Source organism: Euprymna scolopes, chromosome 24 (genome assembly GCF_053919585.1).
Source record: "Euprymna scolopes isolate OS-2025 chromosome 24, ASM5391958v1, whole genome shotgun sequence".
NCBI lineage: Eukaryota > Metazoa > Mollusca > Cephalopoda > Sepiida > Sepiolidae > Euprymna > Euprymna scolopes.
Window position 1 is genome coordinate 78,816,121 of NC_136505.1, and position 25,526 is coordinate 78,841,646.

The window sequence follows — 25,526 nt, forward strand, 5'->3', positions numbered from 1 at the left end:
ATATATATATATACATATGTGTAGTAATGTATTTTATTTCAATATTCATAAACAGTGAAACAATGTAGATAAAAAGTTGTTACTATGGCAACGAAAACATGTTCTTACGAAGAAAGAATGAAAATAAAAGAACGAAAGGAAAGAGCAAAACGGAAGTTGTGTTTGTGAAAGTAAGTTGGTGCGTTTCACGTAAATGTAAATCCAGGTTTTCATTAAACTCTTACCACGCGGGTTATAACGAAATCGAAGTAATGTAATTGTGAATTCAATTCCAGGTAACGGATTGTGTTCTGTTTTAATCTAATTTTATTATAATAAATGCTTTATAAATTGTGTTTATGTTTTATGCTAATCAATGGCAAAGTAACCGTGGTTCGTTTCAGCGTAATTCCAGACCAGTTTTTAGATAAATTCTAACCGGTGGTCGGTTTTAAATTTCTCCTGTGAACGTTCTGGAACGGTGTAAGTGAGTGGCGGTGGTAGGATGAATTTGTTAGAAAGAGTATACTTTACTACTTCCATTAAATGTAACCGATTTTTACAGTGGACTCTCACCAGACAGAATATAGGAAACTCTGATCAGCAAGATACTGGACAGCTAATAAGCCTATAACATACGACAGATGTCGCGATTCAGTTTGTGAATGATACGGCTGCACCAAATGTATACAGGTGCAGTCGCTGCAGTCCTATAAATGTCAAAGTCGGAGGGGAAAAAATGAGTTCATTTGATTTATATAGAGAAGAGATATATACATACACATATATATACATACATATATATATATACACACATATATATATATATACATTCGTATATACATATATATACATACATATATATACAAACATATATATATATACACATATGCATATATATACACATATATATACATGCATATATATATGCATATATATACACATATATATATGCATATATATACACATATATATACATGCATATATATACATGCATATATATACACATATATATACATGCATATATATACACATATATATACATGCATATATATACACATATATATATGCATATATATACACATATATATATGCATATATATACACATATATATATGCATATATATACACATATATATATGCATATATATACACATATATATATGCATATATATACACATATATATATGCATATATATACGCATATATATATGCATATATATACGCATATATATACGCATATATATACACATATATATATGCATATATATACACATATATATATGCATATATATACACATATATATACATATATATATATACACATATATATATACATATATACACATATATATATACACATATATATATATACATATATATATATACATATATACACATATATATATACACATATATATATACATATATACACATATATATACAAATCTACATACATACATATATATATATATATATATATATATATATATATATACATACATACATACATAACACCAAAGAGAGGCAGCATCAGACCATTAGGGTCGATGTGACGCTTTTATTTAACGTTAGTATTTTATCCCAGGCAATATCGGCTAATCGAAAGATAGATGTTAAGATTTTATCTGGGCAACACCGGTTAACTAAAAGATAAGTGTTAATATCTTGTGCCGGGCACTACCAGAGAACCTTGCTGGCTTTAATTCTGCCAAAGTATTTTTTTTCTTTCTTTAAAGCAAAACGATAATAAAGAATTTAGTCATAATGGACAGAATGATAACTTCAAAAAAAAACATACGTTTTGTTTTCAAATCGAGCGATGGTGACAAATACAGTCATATCCAGTGCAAAAAAAAAGGGAAATATTTTTTTCCTTTGATTGCTTTGAACCTAAAACCACACACACACACACGTAATTGTTGGCGTCACAAAATATATTTGTGACAAGATCAAAACAAAGATAAATAAATTCTTTGGAGTTAAAATTTCACACACGCATTTGTCGGCTTCAAAGAATGTTTTTTTCAAATCAAATAATAAATGATTTGGTGTGACTATGATAAAACCATTTGAAATTTAGATCAAGAGATTTTTCAATTTTCAATAACATATTTTGTCGAGATGTTGACAGAATAATAAATTTGTCCATTTCCTTTGATAATGACAAGTGTCACATCTAAGGGCAGAATTCACGAAGCATTTTTTTTTCCTTGGACGCAGTTTTCTTACTTACGCGGTTATTGCGTATTACGCAGTTTGGAAATTATCCAATGAGAGAAAACTGGTTATTTTCTATTGGGCGTTTTTGGTTGATCGGGGAGGAGTTAGAATTATTCTTGGATTGTGGGAGGTGGCCAATTTTTGGTCATCAGTCTACAACCAAGATCGATAGGAGCCTTCTATCATATCTGAAAGTGAGACAATGTTTAACAAGCAAGATTGGGATGCAACACTGTACAACATTTTCTCTACACTAATACAAGTTATGATAACAGGACCATTGCCAGCACCTTCAAAATGCATTGATTGATTGCCACGAATAGTAGGCACATGCCCAGGGTGATGTAAACAAAGTTTCTGGCCATGGTCTTAGGTGTGGTTTCAAGTGAGGGCCACATCATGCCACCTCACATCTTCAGAATCGGCTTGAAAGTCAACACTAAGTATACCTGGATGTGTAGTGATCCCTTAGTGCAATCAATTGGCCACTTGTCAACCCTGGGTGTGACAGCAAGGCTCATCGCCAGCCCATATGTCCAAAAAAGACTCAGGCTTGGCTCCAGAAGGAGTGCTACGACTTTGTACCCTTCTCTCATGGACCACCCCACCTCTCCTGACCTGAACCCGCTGGACTACTTCGTTTGGTCATACATTGAAAACAACTGACTACAATATGGTCGTCTTCAAGCCCAACCTGATGAGCCGGCTCCTTAATCCAATTTACCAAATTTTCTCGATTAACAATTACAATGCTGTACAACTCACGCTTTCTACCGATTCAAATTATAACAACAGGACTATTGCCAGCACTCTCCAAAATGCAAATCTGAATTGTTCAATGGTTGAAGGTGTGCCCAGGATGATTAAAACAGTTACCGGCCACAGTTACGAGGGGCGTGCAATAAGTAATGCCCCTGACCCACTTCCAGTTGTCTGATCTAGCTGAAATTTTGCATGTGCAATGATTTATATCTATACAGATTATGTAGCAAATTACAGCTCTGAACTAATTGTGCTTTCTGTTTTATAGGTGTTTGAACTGAGTCAGGTGTGAAATGGAGCCTGTTGAATGTCGAGCAGTGATCAGGTTTTTGTATTTGAAAGGACGCACACCACAGGAGATTTATAAAATGAAAGAAACTTATGGTGATAATGCTTATCATATAACCTTGTAAAACGCTGGCATTGTGTTTTCAAACATGACCGGAAGTCTGTGGAAACAGCTCCCAGACCTGGTCGCCCCCCTTCTGCCATTGATGAGGCATCTGTCCGTCAAGTTGAGGCTGCCATTTTGGAAGATCGGCACATTACTATTCGCCAAATAGCCCAAGATGTCAAGATTTATACAGGATCTGTGGACACTATCATTCATGACCGTATATGCATAAGGTGTCTGCCACATGGATTCCCAGGTTGCTCACACCATTCAAAAAGCGAGAACACGTCGAGTGCTCGAGGATGAATTTGGAGATGTGCCAAGAAGATGAGTCAAAGTTTTTCAAAAGACTGATTACACAGGATGAAACCTGGGTCCATCACTATGATCCAGAGACCAAAGCCCAGTCAATGCAGTGGAAGCACTTGAACTCACCACCTCCAAAGAAGGCAAGGGTGCAGCCCTCCACTGGCAAGGTCATGCTCACAGTCTTCTGGGACCAGAACGGAGTAGTGATGACAGATTTCCTGGCAAAGGGTACCACAATTACAAGAACCGATTATGCTTCACTTTTGAGGAAATTAAGGAAAGCTATCAAAATCAAGAGGCGGGGCAAGATCAGCAAAGGTACCCTCCTCCTGCAGGATAACGCTTCGGTCCACAACTTGCATGTCGCCAGATCAGAAGCACAGGTGTGTGGTTATGAAATCCTCCCCCACCCTCCCTACTCTCCTGACCTTGCACTCTCTTTCACCTCTCTCCAGCCATGAAGTTGTTTTTGAAAGCAAAGCGTTTCCCAGATAATGCAGCCTTGATTTCTGAAGTCACATGGTTGGAGGACCAACCTGGGGTGTTCTACAAAAACGGTCTCCAGAGCTGCATCAAACGATGGAAGAAATGCATAACTCTGGGTGGTTCCTATGTAGAGAAAGACTAATAACTGTGCCAAGCTTCGTTGCTCTACTGCTATGGGAAGTGGGTCAGGAGCATTATTTATTCCACGCCCCTTGTATGGTTTTTGGTGGGGGGTTTGAAGTGAGTGGCACATCATGCCACCTCACATTTTCGAAGTAGGCTTGAATGTCAACACTAAAGTGTGCCTGGATGTGCTGAAAAGTGTGATGATCACCTGGTGCAATCATTGGGCCACTGGCAGATCCTGAGTGTGGCAGCATGACTTGGTACCGGCCCAAGGCTTGGCTTCAAAAATAGTGCTACAACTTTGTACCCTTCTCCCCAACTCGAACTCACTGGACTACTTTGTTTGATCAAATGTCGAGAACATCACAAACATGATCTCCCACAATCCCAAAGACAGCCTGATCACCACTGTCTACCAAATATTCTCTTGTGGAAAAGACATGATCCCAGTTCCAGACCCGTATCGAAGTGGCAATTGAGGCTGAAGACGGCTACATCATCAAGTTACCTGAATTGATTTTTTTCCATAAAAGTTATAAAATAAAGCAATAGTGTTGTTTTCTTCAGAGCGACAATTGTATTGTTCCATCCTGTATACATATATATATGTATATTTTCTTTACTTTCAGATTGTTGTATTTATATATGAATTTCCTTTTTCACATATTTGCTTTTTCTTTCTTTCTAATCTATCTTCTTTATATTTTCTCTTCTTCTCTTAGTATATTCTCTTCTTTAATGATCCCAATTATTTTATAGTGACCTATATTTGTCTAATTAATATGACCTACACACATACTATCCTTTCAATTTACTCTTATATATTGTACCTACGTTTAATATTCTTTAATTATATCTTACCATATTATCCTATTCCTTCATTCCCATTTTATATCTAAAATGTTATAAAGCCTGTTTTTATCTGAATTTGCATTTTGTATAATTTGGGCCCTTCCTCTCTTCTGGTGGGAAGCAGTTATCTTTGAAATGCTATGGCCTAAAAAGATTTTTTTTTTTTCTTAATGTTCCTCTTTTATCTTTCCTAATTGTTCTGATGATATAATTATATATAAATTTTATTCCTCATCTTTTATTTAATATATTTGTTTACTTCTTTTAATGGTGTTGATCTTTGATCTTTTCTTATCTTGATAATTTTGCTTTGTTAAAGATATGTTCTTAGATAACATACATATATATACAATGTTGCATATGTATGAACAAAAAAAAAAAAAACAGAATTCATTTTTGAGATGAGCATTATATATATTAATTTATTTTGGACGAAGGCCAGGGGAATAGTTGGCCGAAACGTCGTGAAAAACAACCAATAAAGATGAAAAACAACTAATAAAGATGAAAACAATAGTCCGAAATAAAAAAAAAAAATAAATTAAAAAAAACAGACTCCAGCAAAAATTTTGTTTATTTTGTGTTTCAATTAGAATAAATAATTCTCAAGATCCCATTGATCTGGTCATTGTCAGATCATTAGATTCCCAAGGAATTAAGAAAAACACTCACTTGTGCAAAAACTGTGAATATATCAGCAAGTCCTCCATTACTGATCCAAATTTTGCTGCCATTTAAGACATAATGTGATCCATCCTCAGATAGTTCAGCTCGCGTACGAATAGACTGAAAAAGAAATACTCTTAAGTTAGTCAAATTATTTACAGGAGGCACTGACATTGATACTTAAAACTAAAAATATTATTTTTATGATAAAATATATACACAAAAATGATTGTTAAAAGGAATCAATAAAAATACATAAGAAATTTTACTGTTCTATTCGTTCTTACAGAGTTTGATCAGCATTACTATTAACACATCACTCAAATCCTGGGCCTGACATAGATGAATGCCACTAATAACGATCTATATATCTTTTATAAAGTACTAACCTTAAAATGGCACATGTCGAAATTTAAGCCAAATCAGATTATTAGTTTACAACAGTTATTTAAGTGAAATGACTGTTGTAAATTTAAAAAAAAAAAAAAAAAATGCAAAAAATCTAAATTTAGTTGATAAAGCATTGCTTTCTAATGTGAAAATTGTTAAAGTAAAACAATGACTTAACAAATGCTATGCAGACATTTCTCTATCAAAAACAACAATTAAGAAGTCATATGCTGACTTTAAATGATGTTGAACGCTCAGGTCATCCTAATTTGGCAGTGGTCATGAAGAAACGGTCCAAAAAGTCCACAAACTCATTTTGGTCAATCATACATTGAAGTTGCATAAGATAGCAGAGGAGTTGAAGCAATTAGAAAGGCAGTATAACAATGCATTGATGATTCAGAGCATTGCTTGTAGTACAAATTATCATCTGAAAATTTCAGAATTACACTAATTTCTTTTTAATAGTTGCATTAAAAAAATATACATTATTTTCTTTATTCGTCCTAATGTTTCTCCTCAACACATGTTGAAACTATAATGATTTTCACTTATTTACTAGAAATATATACGGCTGATTTAAACAGTCAACAACAATCAAAATTTAGTTTTCAAGCCTATGGTTAGCTTCTGTGGTGATTGAATGAAAATTGTCACCATGTGTAAAAGTTGTGATTTGTGTTTCTTTTCATGTAATATTTACATTTACTTATTAGCAGGCTGCCCAGCATTGCTCGGTTGTAAAATATTATATTTTAATTCATGCAGATTTTTTATTTATTTTTATACAGCCAAGTCTTTATTTATTATTATTCAATATATAGTAATGATTTCAAAAGTTTGAAAAAAATATATGACTTTGGTACCATTCGTTAGAATCAAAACCAGACCATTTCGTACTCCAGCCTTTATTTATCTCACCAGCATCGTTATCATCTGACCTACTAACAGAGTGATGTTAAAAATTAAAATTTAGAACTATGAATGTTTTATTTTGTGCATGTGCAAAAGTAACAGAAAAAGTAATATTTTATTCAACTTATCCAAGGTAAACTTTTGTTTTTAATTTTGCTAGCTAAAAAACAACTCAAAAGTTGCTACCTCTCCAAATACCCTATATCTCAAATTTCAACTCTGTAGATTCAGAGAGGAGTTTGGTAGAGACTTTTCATACACACACCGACAAAATTACTTTATATTTATATATAGTAATCCACATACAGTACTTTTTCGCTGTATCACAGTTTATCAGTGCAGCTAAACAGGATCGAATGGATATAAAAATATTTCTGTGTGTGGTGGAATATTTTCATTTAAAATTCTATACAATTGAGCAGAATGTAGAAACTATGCATAAATAAAATTCAGTGTAATAGTGAAATGAAATCAATCTGATAAGAAACCATAACAAATGAATTGGTAATTAATTAATGCTTGTTTTTCAAAGAAATATGCAAATTATTTCATCTTTGTGTAGTCGCCACATATCCATGACTAAGTATATTAAGAGGGTAGCTTTAATAATTTTTAAATAGAAAAAGTAGGCTTTTAATATCAGAGTGAGAAAAAAAAATCAACTTTATAGCCATGTAGATATATTGAAAATAAAAATAGGTAATTTCATTGTTTTTATTTTTTTAATATTGCAAATAAATATTGTTTTAATATTATTTTATTATTGTTATTTTTTTTTTCAAATAAATAGTTCTCTTTTCATACCATTTTAAAAATATATTGTCTTTAAATGTTAAATATTTATGTTAAATATTCTTTCAAAACCAATGAATGTGAAAATCTGCACAATCTATTACGTTTACTGCCACCAATTACATTTGTGTAATCAAGTTGTGGAAAAATTTAAACTGTCAAATACATTGTATTTAAGAAAAGTAAGTAGAGGAAAAATTGAAAGGAATTTAGAAACATTTAGACTATTGAATAGAAACCACTTTGTGGTGAACTATCAGTACATTTTTCTGGATACTAGTGATCCAACTAAACACACAAACATGATTTAAGGATTGAGCAACATAAGACATATGAGATGTACAAATTCTGTAAATTTCAACAGTCACATACAGGAATTGAAATTTTCCATCAACATTATCTGCTGGATTCATTGATTTTTTTTTTTAACTTTAGGTTATCTTGGAATTGTTATAATTTATTGATTTTTGTGAAAATATAATTTTGGAATTATTAAACATATCAAAAAATTATCAAAAGAAATACATAACAGTGAATAAACACATAAAAAATATTTATTTATGTAATATGTCAATACTGAAAACAAAAAAAAACAAATCAGAACCTGTACACATGGTGACTATTTTAATTCAATCACCGCCTTGTTTGACTTTCAGGTATTCATGACAGAAGAGTATAAAGAGTTAAACTGCCAAATAATTACATCGCTTAAAGTGTAGGAGCATGAGCTTGCTGAGAATGTGTGACATGATCATTCCAGGGGATGGTTGAGCTCCTCAAAAGAGGGAGCGAAAGCTTAAAATTCACTAGACAAAACGGGTAAACGTAACTTTATTAAATATGGTGTGCCCACGCAACAGCAAAAATCCCTGCCGAGAGAAAAGAATAAAATACTAAATGATTCTGTTTAATCCATCAACAACAAAGTCACTTGAAAAGTTGAGCGAAAACATATTCGGTTAGCCGGTGCAAATAATGAGAATTCATGTTTTGGAGAATTAATGTTTACACCTTGAGGACAGCTCACCTGACTTGGGATCATGAGTGTGACTCTGGAGGACTGATAAACTGCTCACAAACATGCAGGTGCAATTTGTCTGGGAATTCTAAGGCGACCAATTGAGACATGGCAGAAGTTGACACCGCCATGGTTGATTGGTTGGAGGAACCACCCACCTTCACCCCACCCCGACATATATGATTATATATTTGCAGAGCAAAAGAACTGCAGTTTTTGAGAGTTTAGAGTTGAGATTGATCGATCCCAATTATCACTTCACCCCCTCTCCACGATGCTTTGTATCGCTAACACTGCACTGCTACCAGAGAGAGAGAAAGCATAAAGATTAATTGTCGACTTATATGTCTCATTACTTGTGAACAGTAAAGAACAATTGTATATATGTTTTTTTTTTTTGTTTTTTTTTAATTCAATCAGTAGACTAGAAATAAGCTGAGTTTGTGTCTTTTTTCCCCCCCTATGAATTGAATTGCCTTCTTGCCAGAGGGCAAATTGTGAGTTACTGTTCTTTTCCTTAGCATGCACCCGACCAGCAAAGCAATGGTATATCAACTCTGATGCGAAAGGAACTGAGAAGCACTGGCCATGAATTGAAGACTGACCAGTGCAACCAACAGGTCCTACTGTATTGAAAAGGTCACATCTGGTCATTCTCGATCAGAACAGTGACTCGGACGAGATTAGAGGTCACAGAGGCATGGAAGGGATATTTCAGCAGCCCTCTGGGACCATCCTATGTTTTAATTTAATTTTTAATTAAAAAAGCAGAAAAGCTAATCAACAGTAAAATAAATTTAATGTTAAAAAATACTGAAAAATTACTGATAATTATAAAAAAATTTATATATAATTTCTTGACAACAATTTTTGAAAGTTTCATTTTTAAATATATTTCTGGTACCTTCTATTTAAAGATTAAATCTTAATTTCTTAATAAAACAGATACATTATTTAAAAGTCTTGATTTTAAATAATCAAAAGGACACTATTAATCAACCATACTAAAGGTCTGTGTATTTGTCATTTTTATAAGGAACAAAGTTAACAGTTGAACTCTTTACAATTACAAATGAAACTGATACTTATGTTTTAAAAACAAAAGTGTTGTTAATCGGTTAAAATCATTATTATAGAGACAAGATTTTCTGACCTATTTCAGTTAGTATTTATCTAAACGTTAAACTAAAGTTGTATTTGCTTGTTCTAAAAATCGAATCTAATTTATTTTTTAAACGAATTTACAATTAAACTGTTATCTATCATTTAAAAGAAAATAGCAATATTTTGGTATTATAAAATATCAACTAGTATGTTTGAACTTCATTTTTGTTATAAATTCGTTAAATTTCATTAAAATTTGTTTTTATTTAAAAAGAATGTTCCAAATTTTTTTTTTTGCATCAATTTTTTTTATTAGTTATTTTTTTTTTATATTTACATTTAATTTTCTATGAATTAAACCAGTTATTGTTGTATCATGTTAATTGCAATGGACTAATATACTTCACTACAATTTAATTTTTAAAAATACTTAATCTGATCTAGCAGTTTTGTAATATGTAGACTTTCTTAAATAGTCATCTTAACAAAAAACTCAACTAATAGGGAATAACTTATTCTTTTAATAGGAGTTCTTTACTTTTTTTCAGTTATGCAGTTATATTTTCTGATTCTTTTTATCACAAACAAGTTCATTTTTAATTGAGACTAACCTATTCATTCTGGTCTTACTTTGTTATCAAATAAAACTAGATTTATTTTTAGTTTAGATATACCCCCCCTCCAAAAAAAAGGTGGCATGGTTATAGAACATAGAAATATTTACAAAAGAAATTTGAATGTAATGTATTCAGTGCAGCAGTGGCAGTGCTGGTTCAGGACAGTTTGTAACAAATATCTTTTTTTTTTTTTTTTTTTTTTTTACACAGTGATCACCACTTATCAAGGCCCGGAAGCCACTCAGGGATAAGGGTTATGGCAAGTACATTACGCTAGTGTGGAGATTTGATGAAGTGTTTACTTAAGAGGGCGGTTCATTAGGAATTTGTTAACGTTGGGCTTGAAGCCATCCAAGTTGTAGTCAGGTGGGAAGCAGGCAGACGGAACAGTTCCACAGGCGTGCAGTTCTAAGAAAGAAGCTTTGTTCATGGAATCCATGCTTCGATTTAGGCACAGACAAAGAGTGGGGGAAATTTTTCACAGTGGATTCAGCTAGACGGGTGTTTTTCGTGAAAGATTGGCGAGGGGGGACCAGAGATTGGAGTTCAGACGAGCACCTGACATGGAAATAACGATAAAACAAGGATAGGCTCGCAACATCTCTTCTGTGGGAGAGAGGTTGCAGGGTAGAGAAAAGGGCATCCCCCACTAAGCCACAAAGTTTATTTTGTACTCTGTCAAGGCAGGATAGGCTGTTTTTAGCAGCTCCTGCCCAGATATGGCAGCAGTATTCCATCCTTGGACGTACTTGGCTTTTATATAGATAGAGAATTGCATCATTAGTGAGATATCTTCTGGAGCGGTTGAAGGATCCCACCATCTTTCCAGCGACCGTGGCAACAGACTTGATGTACGTGTTCCATTTCAGATCAGGAGTAAAGATCAAACCCAGAAGCTTGTCAAAACACTTTCCCAGACAAGAGCCATCCATCCCAATTGATGCCAGACGGGGATCAGAGCGTTGATGATGTAAGGATAAGAGTTTGGTTTTAGATGTATTAAAGGTAACCAGCCACGTCTTCTCCCACTGAACCACACGTTCGAGATCAGAGGAGAGAGAATCAGAGAGAACTTTGTCATTTACAGCCTTTGATGTGTTGCCGTAGATGGTCGTGTCATCAGCATAGATGTCAATGAATGATTTTAGTATGTGTTAAGTCATTTATGTAGATCAAGAAGAGAGTTGGGCCCAGGATTGACCCAAGGGACTCCAGCATTAATACTGCAGGCCTCTGATTTTTGTCCATCGACCACTACTCTTATGAGCCTATCAGAGAGAAATGATTTAATGATTGAGAAAACATTTCCAGTTATACCGTAGCTGGAAATCTTGTGAAGTAGACCCTTATGCCATACCTTGTCGAAGGCCTTTGATATGTCAAGAGCAATTGCCCTAAAAAGGAAGCCTTTGTCAAGAAATTCACTAATCCTGTGAGATATAACCGTCAGCACATCTGTGGTAGATCTTGCAGAGCGGAAACCATATTGTGTGTCACTAAGAAGGTTGTTTCTGCTGAGGTGGTTGACTACTTCTCTATTTAATATGGATTCCAGCAACTTACTCATAACACACAGGAGACTTATTGGTCTGTACTGAGAGGGAGATGATTTATCACCTGAATTCTTAAATACAGGGCAAACTGATAAGGTCTTCCAGGGAGTCGGAAAGCACTTCTCCACAAGGCAGCGCTTAAACAGTTTCGTAAGTATGGGAACAAGTTCTGGTTGAAGCTTTTTTAACACTATAATTGGGATGCCGTCAGGGCCAGTTGCGTTACTGGAATCAAGGTTCTTGATAAGATTGGCAACCTCAGACACGGATATTTGTATGTTACCTAGCGTGTTCTGTGTTATAGGAGGAAATATGGGGAGTTAATGGCCTTCGTCGCATTGGGTAGAATTAGCTGCAAAGTTCTTTGCAAATAGTTTGGCCTTGTCTGATGCTGACGAGATGACCTCTGGTCCATTGATAATGGTTGGGATAGAATGCACACTTCTGTTCGGGATCCTATTTGTTATTTGCCAAAACTGGTGGGAACCAAGCCGCTGATCAACTACCTTGGATTTAACAGACTGGGCATATAGCTCTCTTGCATTTTTTATTACTCTTTTACAGTGGTTGCTGGCAGTCCTGAAAGCAGCTTTAGTCTCAGTGCATCTATTACATTGGTAGCTATGGAAAAAGTGATTTGTGTGTGCGATAGCAGCAGCACATTCTGGGGAGAACCATGGCTGGCTGTTAGGTTTTTCTGGGAATTTTTTTAGATGGTATGAATTGGTCTATGCCTACAATTAACCATTGGGTCAGATCCGATACTATAGAGGACACATCCTTTTTAAACATGGAGTGCAGAGGTAAATCAGATATGAATGTACGGAAGCTATCCCAGTCAGCCAAAGAGTATCGGTATACAGTACGGTGGAGGGGTACATCTGGAGACTTATTACATTTCGTTTTTATCTTAACTGATACGACGGAGTGGTCGGAGGATCCTAGAGGAGAATGAACGGAACATGAACATAGCTCAGGGGAAGTTGAGAAAAAAAGGTCTAGGAGGCTTGCATATTGACCGGGTGTATCGGGCACACGGGTGGGTTCGCGAACAATCTGAGTGAGGTCATAAGCAATGGCAAAATCATGACAAAACCTCCCCTCATCATCTGTCTTATTTGAATGGGTCAGCCATTCCACGTTATGGACGTTGAAGTCACCACAGATGTGGATGTTAGCCGAGGGATGTGCAGACAGGATGTGGTCTATTTTCTCAGATATGCTCTTAAAGATAGTAACTCCGCTGTTGTGGGGCCGATAGAGGGCAAATATAAATGCAGTGGTGTTAGCAAGTGCAACCTTGAAGCACATATAGGGTAAATTAGGATCTTCTCTAGAGATATCCCTGCCACACGGGAAGCCATCTTTAATGTATGCACATATTCCATGCCCAGGGGGTCAGATTTAGCTGTTAAATTAGAGTATCCGTTAATTATGAACTTATCTAGGGAAGTAGTCGGCCCTATTCCAGTTTCGCTTAGAAATAATATGTTCGGTTTCGTCTCCTGTAATTGGGTTTCAACCTCTGGAAGGTTGGAACGTAGACCCCTGATGTTGGAGAAGGAGACCTGGTAGTAGGGGTCTACGTTGGAAGATGGGGTTCTAGGTTTATTCGAGTTTTTATTCTGGAGATATTTCATGTTGAGGTTTTGGGATTTGTGGAACAGGTCAGCATACTTGGTTAGAGCAGTACAGAGAGGGAAAGTAAGAGAGAAAAAGATAGGAATTTTTTTTTTTTTTGTAGCACACGAAAAGGTAGAGCCATAACAATTAGCCACTAGTACTTTTTACTTACACTTGCATCAGAACCACTGGAAGGTTCTGTAAGACAAAAACAAGCAATCTTTTCTCCAGTTGCCAATGTTGGTAAATATTTTTCCTTTTGTTCTGCATTTCCAAACAGAAGGATCCCTTTAAAACCAATTGACTAGAAATCAAAATAAAAACATTTGAGACAAATTTTCATGCAAAAAATAAAGAAAACTTATTACATTTTTAACTAAAGCATATTTTTATTAAACAAAAATTTAATATTGTGCCCATATAAAGCTGAAATTATTCAAATCACTTCTGATTCTTGTTTACATTAAAGAAACAAAAATGTTGTCAAATATAACAAATATTTAACCTAACACACATTAATGGACTAAATATAGATGGCGGGGGTCATCTTATTTAGTAATTCTTTTTAGAAAACACATGCATAAGATTTTAAGAACAATGGATACACGGATGTTAGCGGTACCTATTTTTTTTGGGGGGGGGGGCTTGTATTGAGTCCTAGATCGTTAACAGAGAATGAAAGATTAAAACTAAAAGAACTCTAATAACTCTGGAAGATATTGAGATTAGGAGGACATGTTTCATGCAAAATTAAAACTCGAAAATGAGTTAAGAAATGCATCCACACTTGAAGGATATAATAAATATCCATACATTAAAATGAAAAGTTTATAAAGAAATAATCCTAGCTATGGGTGTGCATAAAAATCGTGTTTTAATTGCATCAGAAAAAAATCACGAATAGTAAATAACAGAAAAAAATAATGAATAAATAAAAAAAAAGAATAGATACATATAAGATAAAAATCACAGATAACACACAGAAAAAACAAATAGATAAAAAAATCACAAATAAATAACAGAAAAAAAATCACAGATAACAAAAAAAAAATCAGATAACAGAAAAAAAAATCACAAATAACAGAAAAAACAAGTAGATTACAAAAAATAGAAAAAATCATGAATAAGTAATTACAGAAAAAATCACAAAACAATAACAGAAAAAAAACATGAATAGATAACAGAAAAACATCACAAATAAATTTTTAAAAATCACAAGTAGATAGCAGACAAAAATCACAAATAGGTAATTAAAAGACAAAAATTACAAATCTATATCTATAAAAGTGAATGTGTGTGTACATTTCCCTATGCAATAACGCTGTCAATTTTAAGTCTACACTCGAAATTTGATATACGGGGTACTGAGATTTGGGAAAATCTTTGTAATCTGTTTTCAGTGAGAAATTTGTCAATTTTGGGTCTAAACACTTGAAACTATAGATATAGGTTCCTTGGACATGGATTTAACTTAATAACTTGAGTTGAGCCCAAAACAATAAATGTTAAGGGGTCATAATAGGGGACAAAGTTAAAAAAAAAAAAATTAACTGTTTTTTTTTTTTTTTTGCTTAACATGCACCTCCAAATCCCCGAGCAACGCCGGGCTAAAATGCTAGTAGATAAAAGAAAAAAATCGCAAATACATACAGAAAATAAAACAGATACAGAAAAAAAAACAGATACAGAAAAAAAAACAGGTACAGAAAAAAAAACAGATACAGAAAAAAAAACAGATACAGAAAAAAAACCGATACAGAAAAAAAACATACAGAAAAATAGATAACCGAAAAACAATCACAAATAGATAACCGAAAAACAATCACAAATAGATAACAGAAAAACAATCACAAATAGATAACAGAAAAACAATCACAAATAGATAACAGAAAAACAATCACACATAGATAACAGAAAAACAATCACAAATAGATAACAGAAAAACAATCACAAATAGATAACAGAAAAACAATCACAAATAGATAACAGAAAAACAATCACAAATAGATAACAGAAAAACAATCACAAATAGATAACAGAAAAAAAATCACAAATACATAACCGAAAAACAATCACAAATAGATAACAGAAAAACAATCACAAATAGATAACAGAAAAACAATCACAAATAGATAACAGAAAAACAATCACAAATAGATAACAGAAAAACAATCACAAATAGATAACAGAAAAACAATCACAAATAGATAACCGAAAAACAATCACAAATAGATAACCGAAAAACAATCACAAATAGATAACAGAAAAACAATCACAAATAGATAACAGAAAAACAATCACAAATAGATAACAGAAAAACAATCACAAATAGATAACAAAAAAACAATCACAAATAGATAACAAAAAAACAATCACAAATAGATAACAGAAAAACAATCACAAATAGATAACAGAAAAACAATCACAAATAGATAACAGAAAAACAATCACAAATAGATAACCGAAAATCACAAATAGATAACCGAAAAACAATCACAAATAGATAACAGAAAAACAATCACAAATAGATAACCGAAAAACAATCACAAATAGATAACCGAAAAACAATCACAAATAGATAACCGAAAAACAATCACAAATAGATAACCGAAAAACAATCACAAATAGATAACCGAAAAACAATCACAAATAGATAACCGAAAAACAATCACAAATAGATAACCGAAAAACAATCACAAATAGATAACCGAAAAACAATCACAAATAGATAACCGAAAAACAATCACAAATAGATAACAGAAAAACAATCACAAATAGATAACCGAAAAACAATCACAAATAGATAACCGAAAAACAATCACAAATAGATAACCGAAAAACAATCACAAATAGATAACCGAAAAACAATCACAAATAGATAACCGAAAAACAATCACAAATAGATAACCGAAAAACAATCACAAATAGATAACCGAAAAACAATCACAAATAGATAACCGAAAAACAATCACAAATAGATAACCGAAAAACAATCACAAATAGATAACCGAAAAACAATCACAAATAGATAACCGAAAAACAATCACAAATAGATAACCGAAAAACAATCACAAATAGATAACCGAAAAACAATCACAAATAGATAACCGAAAAACAATCACAAATAGATAACCGAAAAACAATCACAAATAGATAACCGAAAAACAATCACAAATAGATAACCGAAAAACAATCACAAATAGATAACCGAAAAACAATCACAAATAGATAACAGAAAAACAATCACAAATAGATAACCGAAAAACAATCACAAATAGATAACCGAAAAACAATCACAAATAGATAACAGAAAAACAATCACAAATAGATAACAGAAAAACAATCACAAATAGATAACCGAAAAACAATCACAAATAGATAACAGAAAAACAATCACAAATAGATAACCGAAAAACAATCACAAATAGATAACAGAAAAACAATCACAAATAGATAACAGAAAAAAAATCACAAATAGATAACAGAAAAAAAATCACAATTAGATAACAGAAAAACAATCACAATTAGATAACAGAAAAACAATCACAAATAGATAACAGAAAAACAATCACAAATAGATAACAGAAAAACAATCACAAATAGATAACAGAAAAACAATCACAAATAGATAACCGAAAAACAATCACAAATAGATAACCGAAAAACAATCACAAATAGACAACAGAAAAACAATCACAAATAGACAACAGAAAAACAATCACAAATAGACAACAGAAAAACAATCACAAATAGACAACAGAAAAACAATCACAAATAGACAACAGAAAAACAATCACAAATAGACAACAGAAAAACAATCACAAATAGACAACAGAAAAACAATCACAAATAGACAACAGAAAAACAATCACAAATAGACAACCGAAAAAAAATCACAAATAGATAACCGAAAAAAAATCACAAATAGATAACCGAAAAACAATCACAAATAGATAACCGAAAAACAATCACAAATAGATAACCGAAAAACAATCACAAATAGATAACCGAAAAACAATCACAAATAGATAACCGAAAAACAATCACAAATAGATAACCGAAAAACAATCACAAATAGATAACCGAAAAACAATCACAAATAGATAACCGAAAAACAATCACAAATAGATAACCGAAAAACAATCACAAATAGATAACCGAAAAACAATCACAAATAGATAACCGAAAAACAATCACAAATAGATAACCGAAAAACAATCACAAATAGATAACCGAAAAACAATCACAAATAGATAACCGAAAAAACCATCACAAATAGATAACCGAAAAACAATCACAAATAGATAACCGAAAAACAATCACAAATAGATAACCGAAAAACAATCACAAATAGATAACCGAAAAACAATCACAAATAGATAACCGAAAAACCATCACAAATAGATAACCGAAAAACCATCACAAATGGATAACCGAAAAACAATCACAAATGGATAACCGAAAAACAATCACAAATGGATAACAGAAAAACAATCACAAATGGATAACAGAAAAACAATCACAAATAGATAACAGAAAAACAATCACAAATAGATAACCGAAAAACAATCACAAATAGATAACCGAAAAACAATCACAAATAGATAACCGAAAAACAATCACAAATAGATAACAGAAAAACAATCACAAATGGATAACAGAAAAACAATCACAAATAGATAACAGAAAAACAATCACAAATAGATAACCGAAAAACAATCACAAATAGATAACCGAAAAACAATCACAAATAGATAACAGAAAAACAATCACAAATAGATAACAGAAAAACAATCACAAATAGATAACAGAAAAAAAATCACAAATAGACAACAGAAAAAAAATCACAAATAGACAACAGAAAAAATCACAAATAGATAACAGAAAAACAATCACAAATAGATAACAGAAAAACAATCACAAATAGATAACAGAAAAACAATCACAAATAGATAACAGAAAAACAATCACAAATAGATAACCGAAAAACAATCACAAATAGATAACAGAAAAACAATCACAAATAGATAACAGAAAAACAATCACAAATAGATAACCGAAAAACAATCACAAATAGATAACCGAAAAACAATCACAAATAGATAACCGAAAAACAATCACAAATAGATAACCGAAAAAATCACAAATAGATAACAGAAAAACAATCACAAATAGATAACAGAAAAACAATCACAAATAGATAACCGAAAAACAATCACAAATAGATAACCGAAAAACAATCACAAATAGATAACAGAAAAACAATCACAAATAGATAACACAAAAACAATCACAAATAGATAACAGAAAAACAATCACAAATAGATAACCGAAAAACAATCACAAATGGATAACAGAAAAACAATCACAAATGGATAACAGAAAAACAATCACAAATAGATAACAGAAAAACAATCACAAATAGATAACCGAAAAACAATCACAAATAGATAACCGAAAAACAATCACAAATAGATAACAGAAAAACAATCACAAATAGATAACAGAAAAACAATCACAAATAGATAACAGAAAAAAAATCACAAATAGACAACAGAAAAAAAATCACAAATAGATAACAGAAAAAATCACAAATAGATAACAGAAAAACAATCACAAATAGATAACAGAAAAACAATCACAAATAGATAACAGAAAAACAATCACAAATAGATAACCGAAAAACAATCACAAATAGATAACAGAAAAACAATCACAAATAGATAACAGAAAAACAATCACAAATAGATAACCGAAAAACAATCACAAATAGATAACCGAAAAACAATCACAAATAGATAACCGAAAAACAATCACAAATAGATAACCGAAAAAATCACAAATAGATAACAGAAAAACAATCACAAATAGATAACAGAAAAACAATCACAAATAGATAACCGAAAAACAATCACAAATAGATAACCGAAAAACAATCACAAATAGATAACAGAAAAACAATCACAAATAGATAACACAAAAACAATCACAAATAGATAACAGAAAAACAATCACAAATAGATAACCGAAAAACAATCACAAATAGATAACCGAAAAACAATCACAAATAGATAACCGAAAAACAATCACAAATAGATAACCGAAAAACAATCACAAATAGATAACCGAAAAACAATCACAAATAGATAACAGAAAAACAATCACAAATAGATAACAGAAAAACAATCACAAATAGATAACAGAAAAACAATCACAAATAGATAACAGAACAAAAATCACAAATAGACAACAGAAAAAAAAATCACAAATAGACAACAGAAAAAAATCACAAATAGATAACAAAAAAAATCACAAATAGATAACAGAAAAACAATCACAAATAGATAACAGAAAAACAATCACAAATAGATAACAGAAAAACAATCACAAATAGATAACAGAAAAACAATCACAAATAGATAACAGAAAAACAATCACAAATAGATAACAGAAAAACAATCACAAATAGATAACAGAAAAACAATCACACATAGATAACAGAAAAACAATCACAAATAGATAACAGAAAAACAATCACAAATAGATAACAGAAAAACAATCACAAATAGATAACAGAAAAACAATCACAAATAGATAACAGAAAAACAATCACAAATAGATAACAGAAAAACAATCACAAATAGATAACAGAAAAAAAATCACAAATACATAACCGAAAAACAATCACAAATAGATAACCGAAAAACAATCACAAATAGATAACAGAAAAACAATCACAAATAGATAACAGAAAAACAATCACAAATAGATAACAGAAAAACAATCACAAATAGATAACCGAAAAACAATCACAAATAGATAACCGAAAAACAATCACAAATAGATAACCGAAAAACAATCACAAATAGATAACAGAAAAACAATCACAAATAGATAACAGAAAAACAATCACAAATAGATAACAAAAAAACAATCACAAATAGATAACAAAAAAACAATCACAAATAGATAACAGAAAAACAATCACAAATAGATAACAGAAAAACAATCACAAATAGATAACAGAAAAACAATCACAAATAGATAACAGAAAAACAATCACAAATAGACAACAGAAAAACAATCACAAATAGATAACAGAAAAACAATCACAAATAGATAACAGAAAAACAATCACAAATAGATAACCGAAAAAAAATCACAAATAGATAACCGAAAAAAAATCACAAATAGATAACCGAAAAAAAATCACAAATAGATAACCGAAAAACAATCACAAATAGATAACCGAAAAACAATCACAAATAGATAACCGAAAAACAATCACAAATAGATAACCGAAAAACAATCACAAATAGATAACCGAAAAACAATCACAAATAGATAACCGAAAAACAATCACAAATAGATAACCGAAAAACAATCACAAATAGATAACCGAAAAACAATCACAAATAGATAACCGAAAAAACCATCACAAATAGATAACCGAAAAACAATCACAAATAGATAACCGAAAAACAATCACAAATAGATAACCGAAAAACAATCACAAATAGATAACCGAAAAACCATCACAAATAGATAACCGAAAAACCATCACAAATAGATAACCGAAAAACCATCACAAATAGATAACCGAAAAACAATCACAAATGGATAACCGAAAAACAATCACAAATGGATAACAGAAAAACAATCACAAATGGATAACAGAAAAACAATCACAAATAGATAACAGAAAAACAATCACAAATAGATAACCGAAAAACAATCACAAATAGATAACCGAAAAACAATCACAAATAGATAACCGAAAAACAATCACAAATAGATAACCGAAAAACAATCACAAATGGATAACAGAAAAACAATCACAAATAGATAACAGAAAAACAATCACAAATAGATAACCGAAAAACAATCACAAATAGATAACCGAAAAACAATCACAAATAGATAACCGAAAAACAATCACAAATAGATAACAGAAAAACAATCACAAATAGATAACAGAAAAAAAATCACAAATAGACAACAGAAAAAAAATCACAAATAGACAACAGAAAAAAAATCACAAATAGACAACAGAAAAAAAAATCACAAATAGATAACAGAAAAAATCACAAATAGATAACAGAAAAAATCACAAATAGATAACAGAAAAACAATCACAAATAGATAACAGAAAAACAATCACAAATAGATAACAGAAAAACAATCACAAATAGATAACAGAAAAACAATCACAAATAGATAACAGAAAAACAATCACAAATAGATAACCGAAAAACAATCACAAATAGATAACAGAAAAACAATCACAAATAGATAACAGAAAAACAATCACAAATAGATAACCGAAAAACAATCACAAATAGATAACCGAAAAACAATCACAAATAGATAACCGAAAAAATCACAAATAGATAACAGAAAAACAATCACAAATAGATAACAGAAAAACAATCACAAATAGATAACCGAAAAACAATCACAAATAGATAACCGAAAAACAATCACAAATAGATAACAGAAAAACAATCACAAATAGATAACAGAAAAACAATCACAAATAGATAACCGAAAAACAATCACAAATAGATAACCGAAAAACAATCACAAATAGATAACCGAAAAACAATCACAAATAGATAACCGAAAAACAATCACAAATAGATAACCGAAAAACAATCACAAATAGATAACAGAAAAACAATCACAAATAGATAACAGAAAAACAATCACAAATAGATAACAGAAAAACAATCACAAATAGATAACAGAAAAACAATCACAAATAGATAACAGAACAAAAATCACAAATAGACAACAGAAAAAAAAATCACAAATAGACAACAGAAAAAAAAATCACAAATAGACAACAGAAAAAAAATCACAAATAGATAACAAAAAAAATCACAAATAGATAACAAAAAAAAATCACAAATAGATAACAGAAAAACAATCACAAATAGATAACAGAAAAACAATCACAAATAGATAACAGAAAAACAATCACAAATAGATAACCGAAAAACAATCACAAATAGATAACCGAAAAACAATCACAAATAGATAACCGAAAAACAATCACAAATAGATAACCGAAAAACAATCACAAATAGATAACAGAAAAACAATCACAAATAGATAACAGAAAAACAATCACAAATAGATAACAGAAAAACAATCACAAATGGATAACAGAAAAACAATCACAAATAGATAACAGAAAAACAATCACAAATAGATAACAGAAAAACAATCACAAATAGATAACAGAAAAACAATCACAAATAGATAACAGAAAAACAATCACAAATAGATAACACAAAAACAATCACAAATAGATAACAGAAAAAATCACAAATTGATAACAGAAAAAAATCACAAATTGATTACAGAAAAAAATCACAAATTGATTACAGAAAAAAATCACAAATTGATTACAGAAAAAAATCACAAATTGTTAACAGAAAAAAAATACGATTTTATAAAAACAGAAAAAAATTTATGAATGGATAAAAGTGAAAGTTATTATAACATAAAAATATTACAAATAACAAGCAAATAACAAATAGGATCCTGAACAGAAGCATGCGTTCTATCCCAACCATTATCAATCGACCAGAGGTCATCTCGTCAGCATCCGACAAGGCCAAACTATTTGCCAAGAACTTTGCAGCAAATTCTACCGTATGCGACGAAGGCCATCAACTCCCTGTATTTCCTTCTACAACACACAACACGCTAGGTAACATACTAGGAACATCTGTGCGTGAGGTTGCCAAGCTAATCAAGAATCTTGATTCCAGTCAAGTAACTGGCCTTGACGGTATTCCAATAATAGTGTTAAAAAAGCTACAACCAGAATTTGCCCCCATACTTACAAAACTGTTTAAACATTGCCTAAAGGAGAAGTGCTTTCCAACACCCTATAAAACCTCATAAGTTTGCCCTGTATTTAAGAATTCAGGTGATAAGTCATCTCCCTTTCTATGCAGACTAATAAGTCTCCTGTGTGTCATGAGTAAGTTGCTGGAATCCATATTAAATAGAGAAGTAGTCAACCACATCAGCAGAAATAATCTTCTTAGTGACATGCAATATGGTTTCCGTTCTGCTAGATCTACAGCAGACATGCTAATGGCTATATCTTAAAGAATTAGTGAATCTCTCGACAAAGGCTTCATTTCTAGGGCAATTACTCTTGACATATCAAAGGCCTTCGATAAGGTTTGGCATAAAGGCCTACTTCACAAGATTTCCAGCTATGGTATAACTGAAAATGTTTTCTCAATCATTAAATCATTTCTCTCTGATAGGTTCATAAGAGTAGTGGTTGATGGGCAGAAATCAGAGGCCCACAATATTAATGCTGGAGTCCCTCAGGGGTCCATCCTGGGCCCAACTATCTTCTTGATCTACATCAATGAACTCCCAAAACACATACTAAAATCATTCGTTGACATCTATGCTGATGACACGACTATCTCTCTGATTCTCTCTCCTCAGATCTTGAGCGCGTGGTACAGTGGGGGAAGAGGTGGCTGGTTACGTTTAATGCATCTAAGACCAAGCTCCTATCCTTACATCATCAACGCTCTGATCCCCATCTGGCATCGATTGAAATGAATATCTCTCGTCTAGGGAAGGCCCTATGTTTTGACAAGCTTCTGGGTTTGACCTTTACTCCTGATCTGAAATGGAACATATACATCAAGTCTGTGGCCAAGGTCGCTGGGAATATGGTGGAATCCTTCAACCGCTCCAGAAGATATATCAGTAATGATGCAATTCTCTATCTATATAAAAGCCAAGTACGTCCAAGGATGGAGTACTGATGACACATCTGGGCAGGAGCTGCTAAAAACAGCCTATCCTGCCTTGACAGAGTACAAAATAGACTTGGTGGGGGATGCTCTTTTCTCTTCCCTGCAACCTCTCTCCCACAGAAGAGACGTTGCAAGCCTGTCTCTGTTTTATCGTTATTTCCATGGCAAGTGTCCGTCTGAGCTCCATTCTCTGGCCTCTCCCCTCGCCAATCTTTCATGAAAAACACCTGACTAGCTGAAACCACTATCAATAATTTTCCCCATTCTTTATCCGTGCCTAAATCAAAACGTAGATTCCATGAACAAAGCTTCTTTCTTAGAATTGCACGCCTGTGGAACTCTCTGCCACTTGCCTGCCCCCCCCTCCGACTTCAACTTGGATGTCTTCAAGTCCAACACAAACAAATTCCTGATGAACCACCCCCGTAAGTAATAACACTTTATCAAATCTCCAATACTAACTATTACTACGATATTATCCCATTGATTACTCTACACACAATAACCCTTATCCCCGAGTGGCTACTGGGCCTTAATAAGTGGTGACCTCCATGTAAAAAAAAAAAACACTACAAATAGATAATAACAGAAAAAAAATGAATTGATAATGACAGAAATATATGTTTCAATAGATAAAAAATTGTAGGTATTGAAAACATACAGAAACAAAGTTTAATAAGAAACTAGTTGTAAATTGATACCATTAAGGAAATATAGTGCCACATTTCTAACTTTATTGTATGTTATTAGTGAATTTAAAAATTTGCTTTTAGAAAAGATGAAATTAAATGAAATTCCTTAGCTCCTGTGATTATTCAAACCAAAAAATTTTCTGCAAATTATTTACAGTAATTCACGTTTGTTACAACAAACGTGAATTACTGTAAATAATTTGCAGAAAATGAGAATGATAGAAAA

At 31.9% G+C, this 25,526-nt stretch overlaps 1 protein-coding gene across 3 annotated transcripts in view; it reads right to left on the reverse strand.

The window, feature by feature from the left end:
- LOC145246786 (very long-chain specific acyl-CoA dehydrogenase, mitochondrial-like) overlaps window positions 1–25,526 on the reverse strand; it is a 296,798-nt gene that overhangs the window by 248,205 nt on the left and 23,067 nt on the right. For all 3 annotated transcript variants that reach the window (XR_013863168.1, XM_080108581.1, XM_080108582.1), the window contains exons 3-4: window positions 13,982–14,113; window positions 5,804–5,917 (exon numbers count right to left, since the gene is read on the reverse strand). Coding sequence is in view for 2 of the 3 variants with exons in the window: in XM_080108581.1 (XP_079964707.1) it covers window positions 5,804–5,917; window positions 13,982–14,113 (246 nt within the window). In the remaining variant the exon portion in view is untranslated. The remainder of the gene's footprint in view (window positions 1–5,803; window positions 5,918–13,981; window positions 14,114–25,526) is intronic.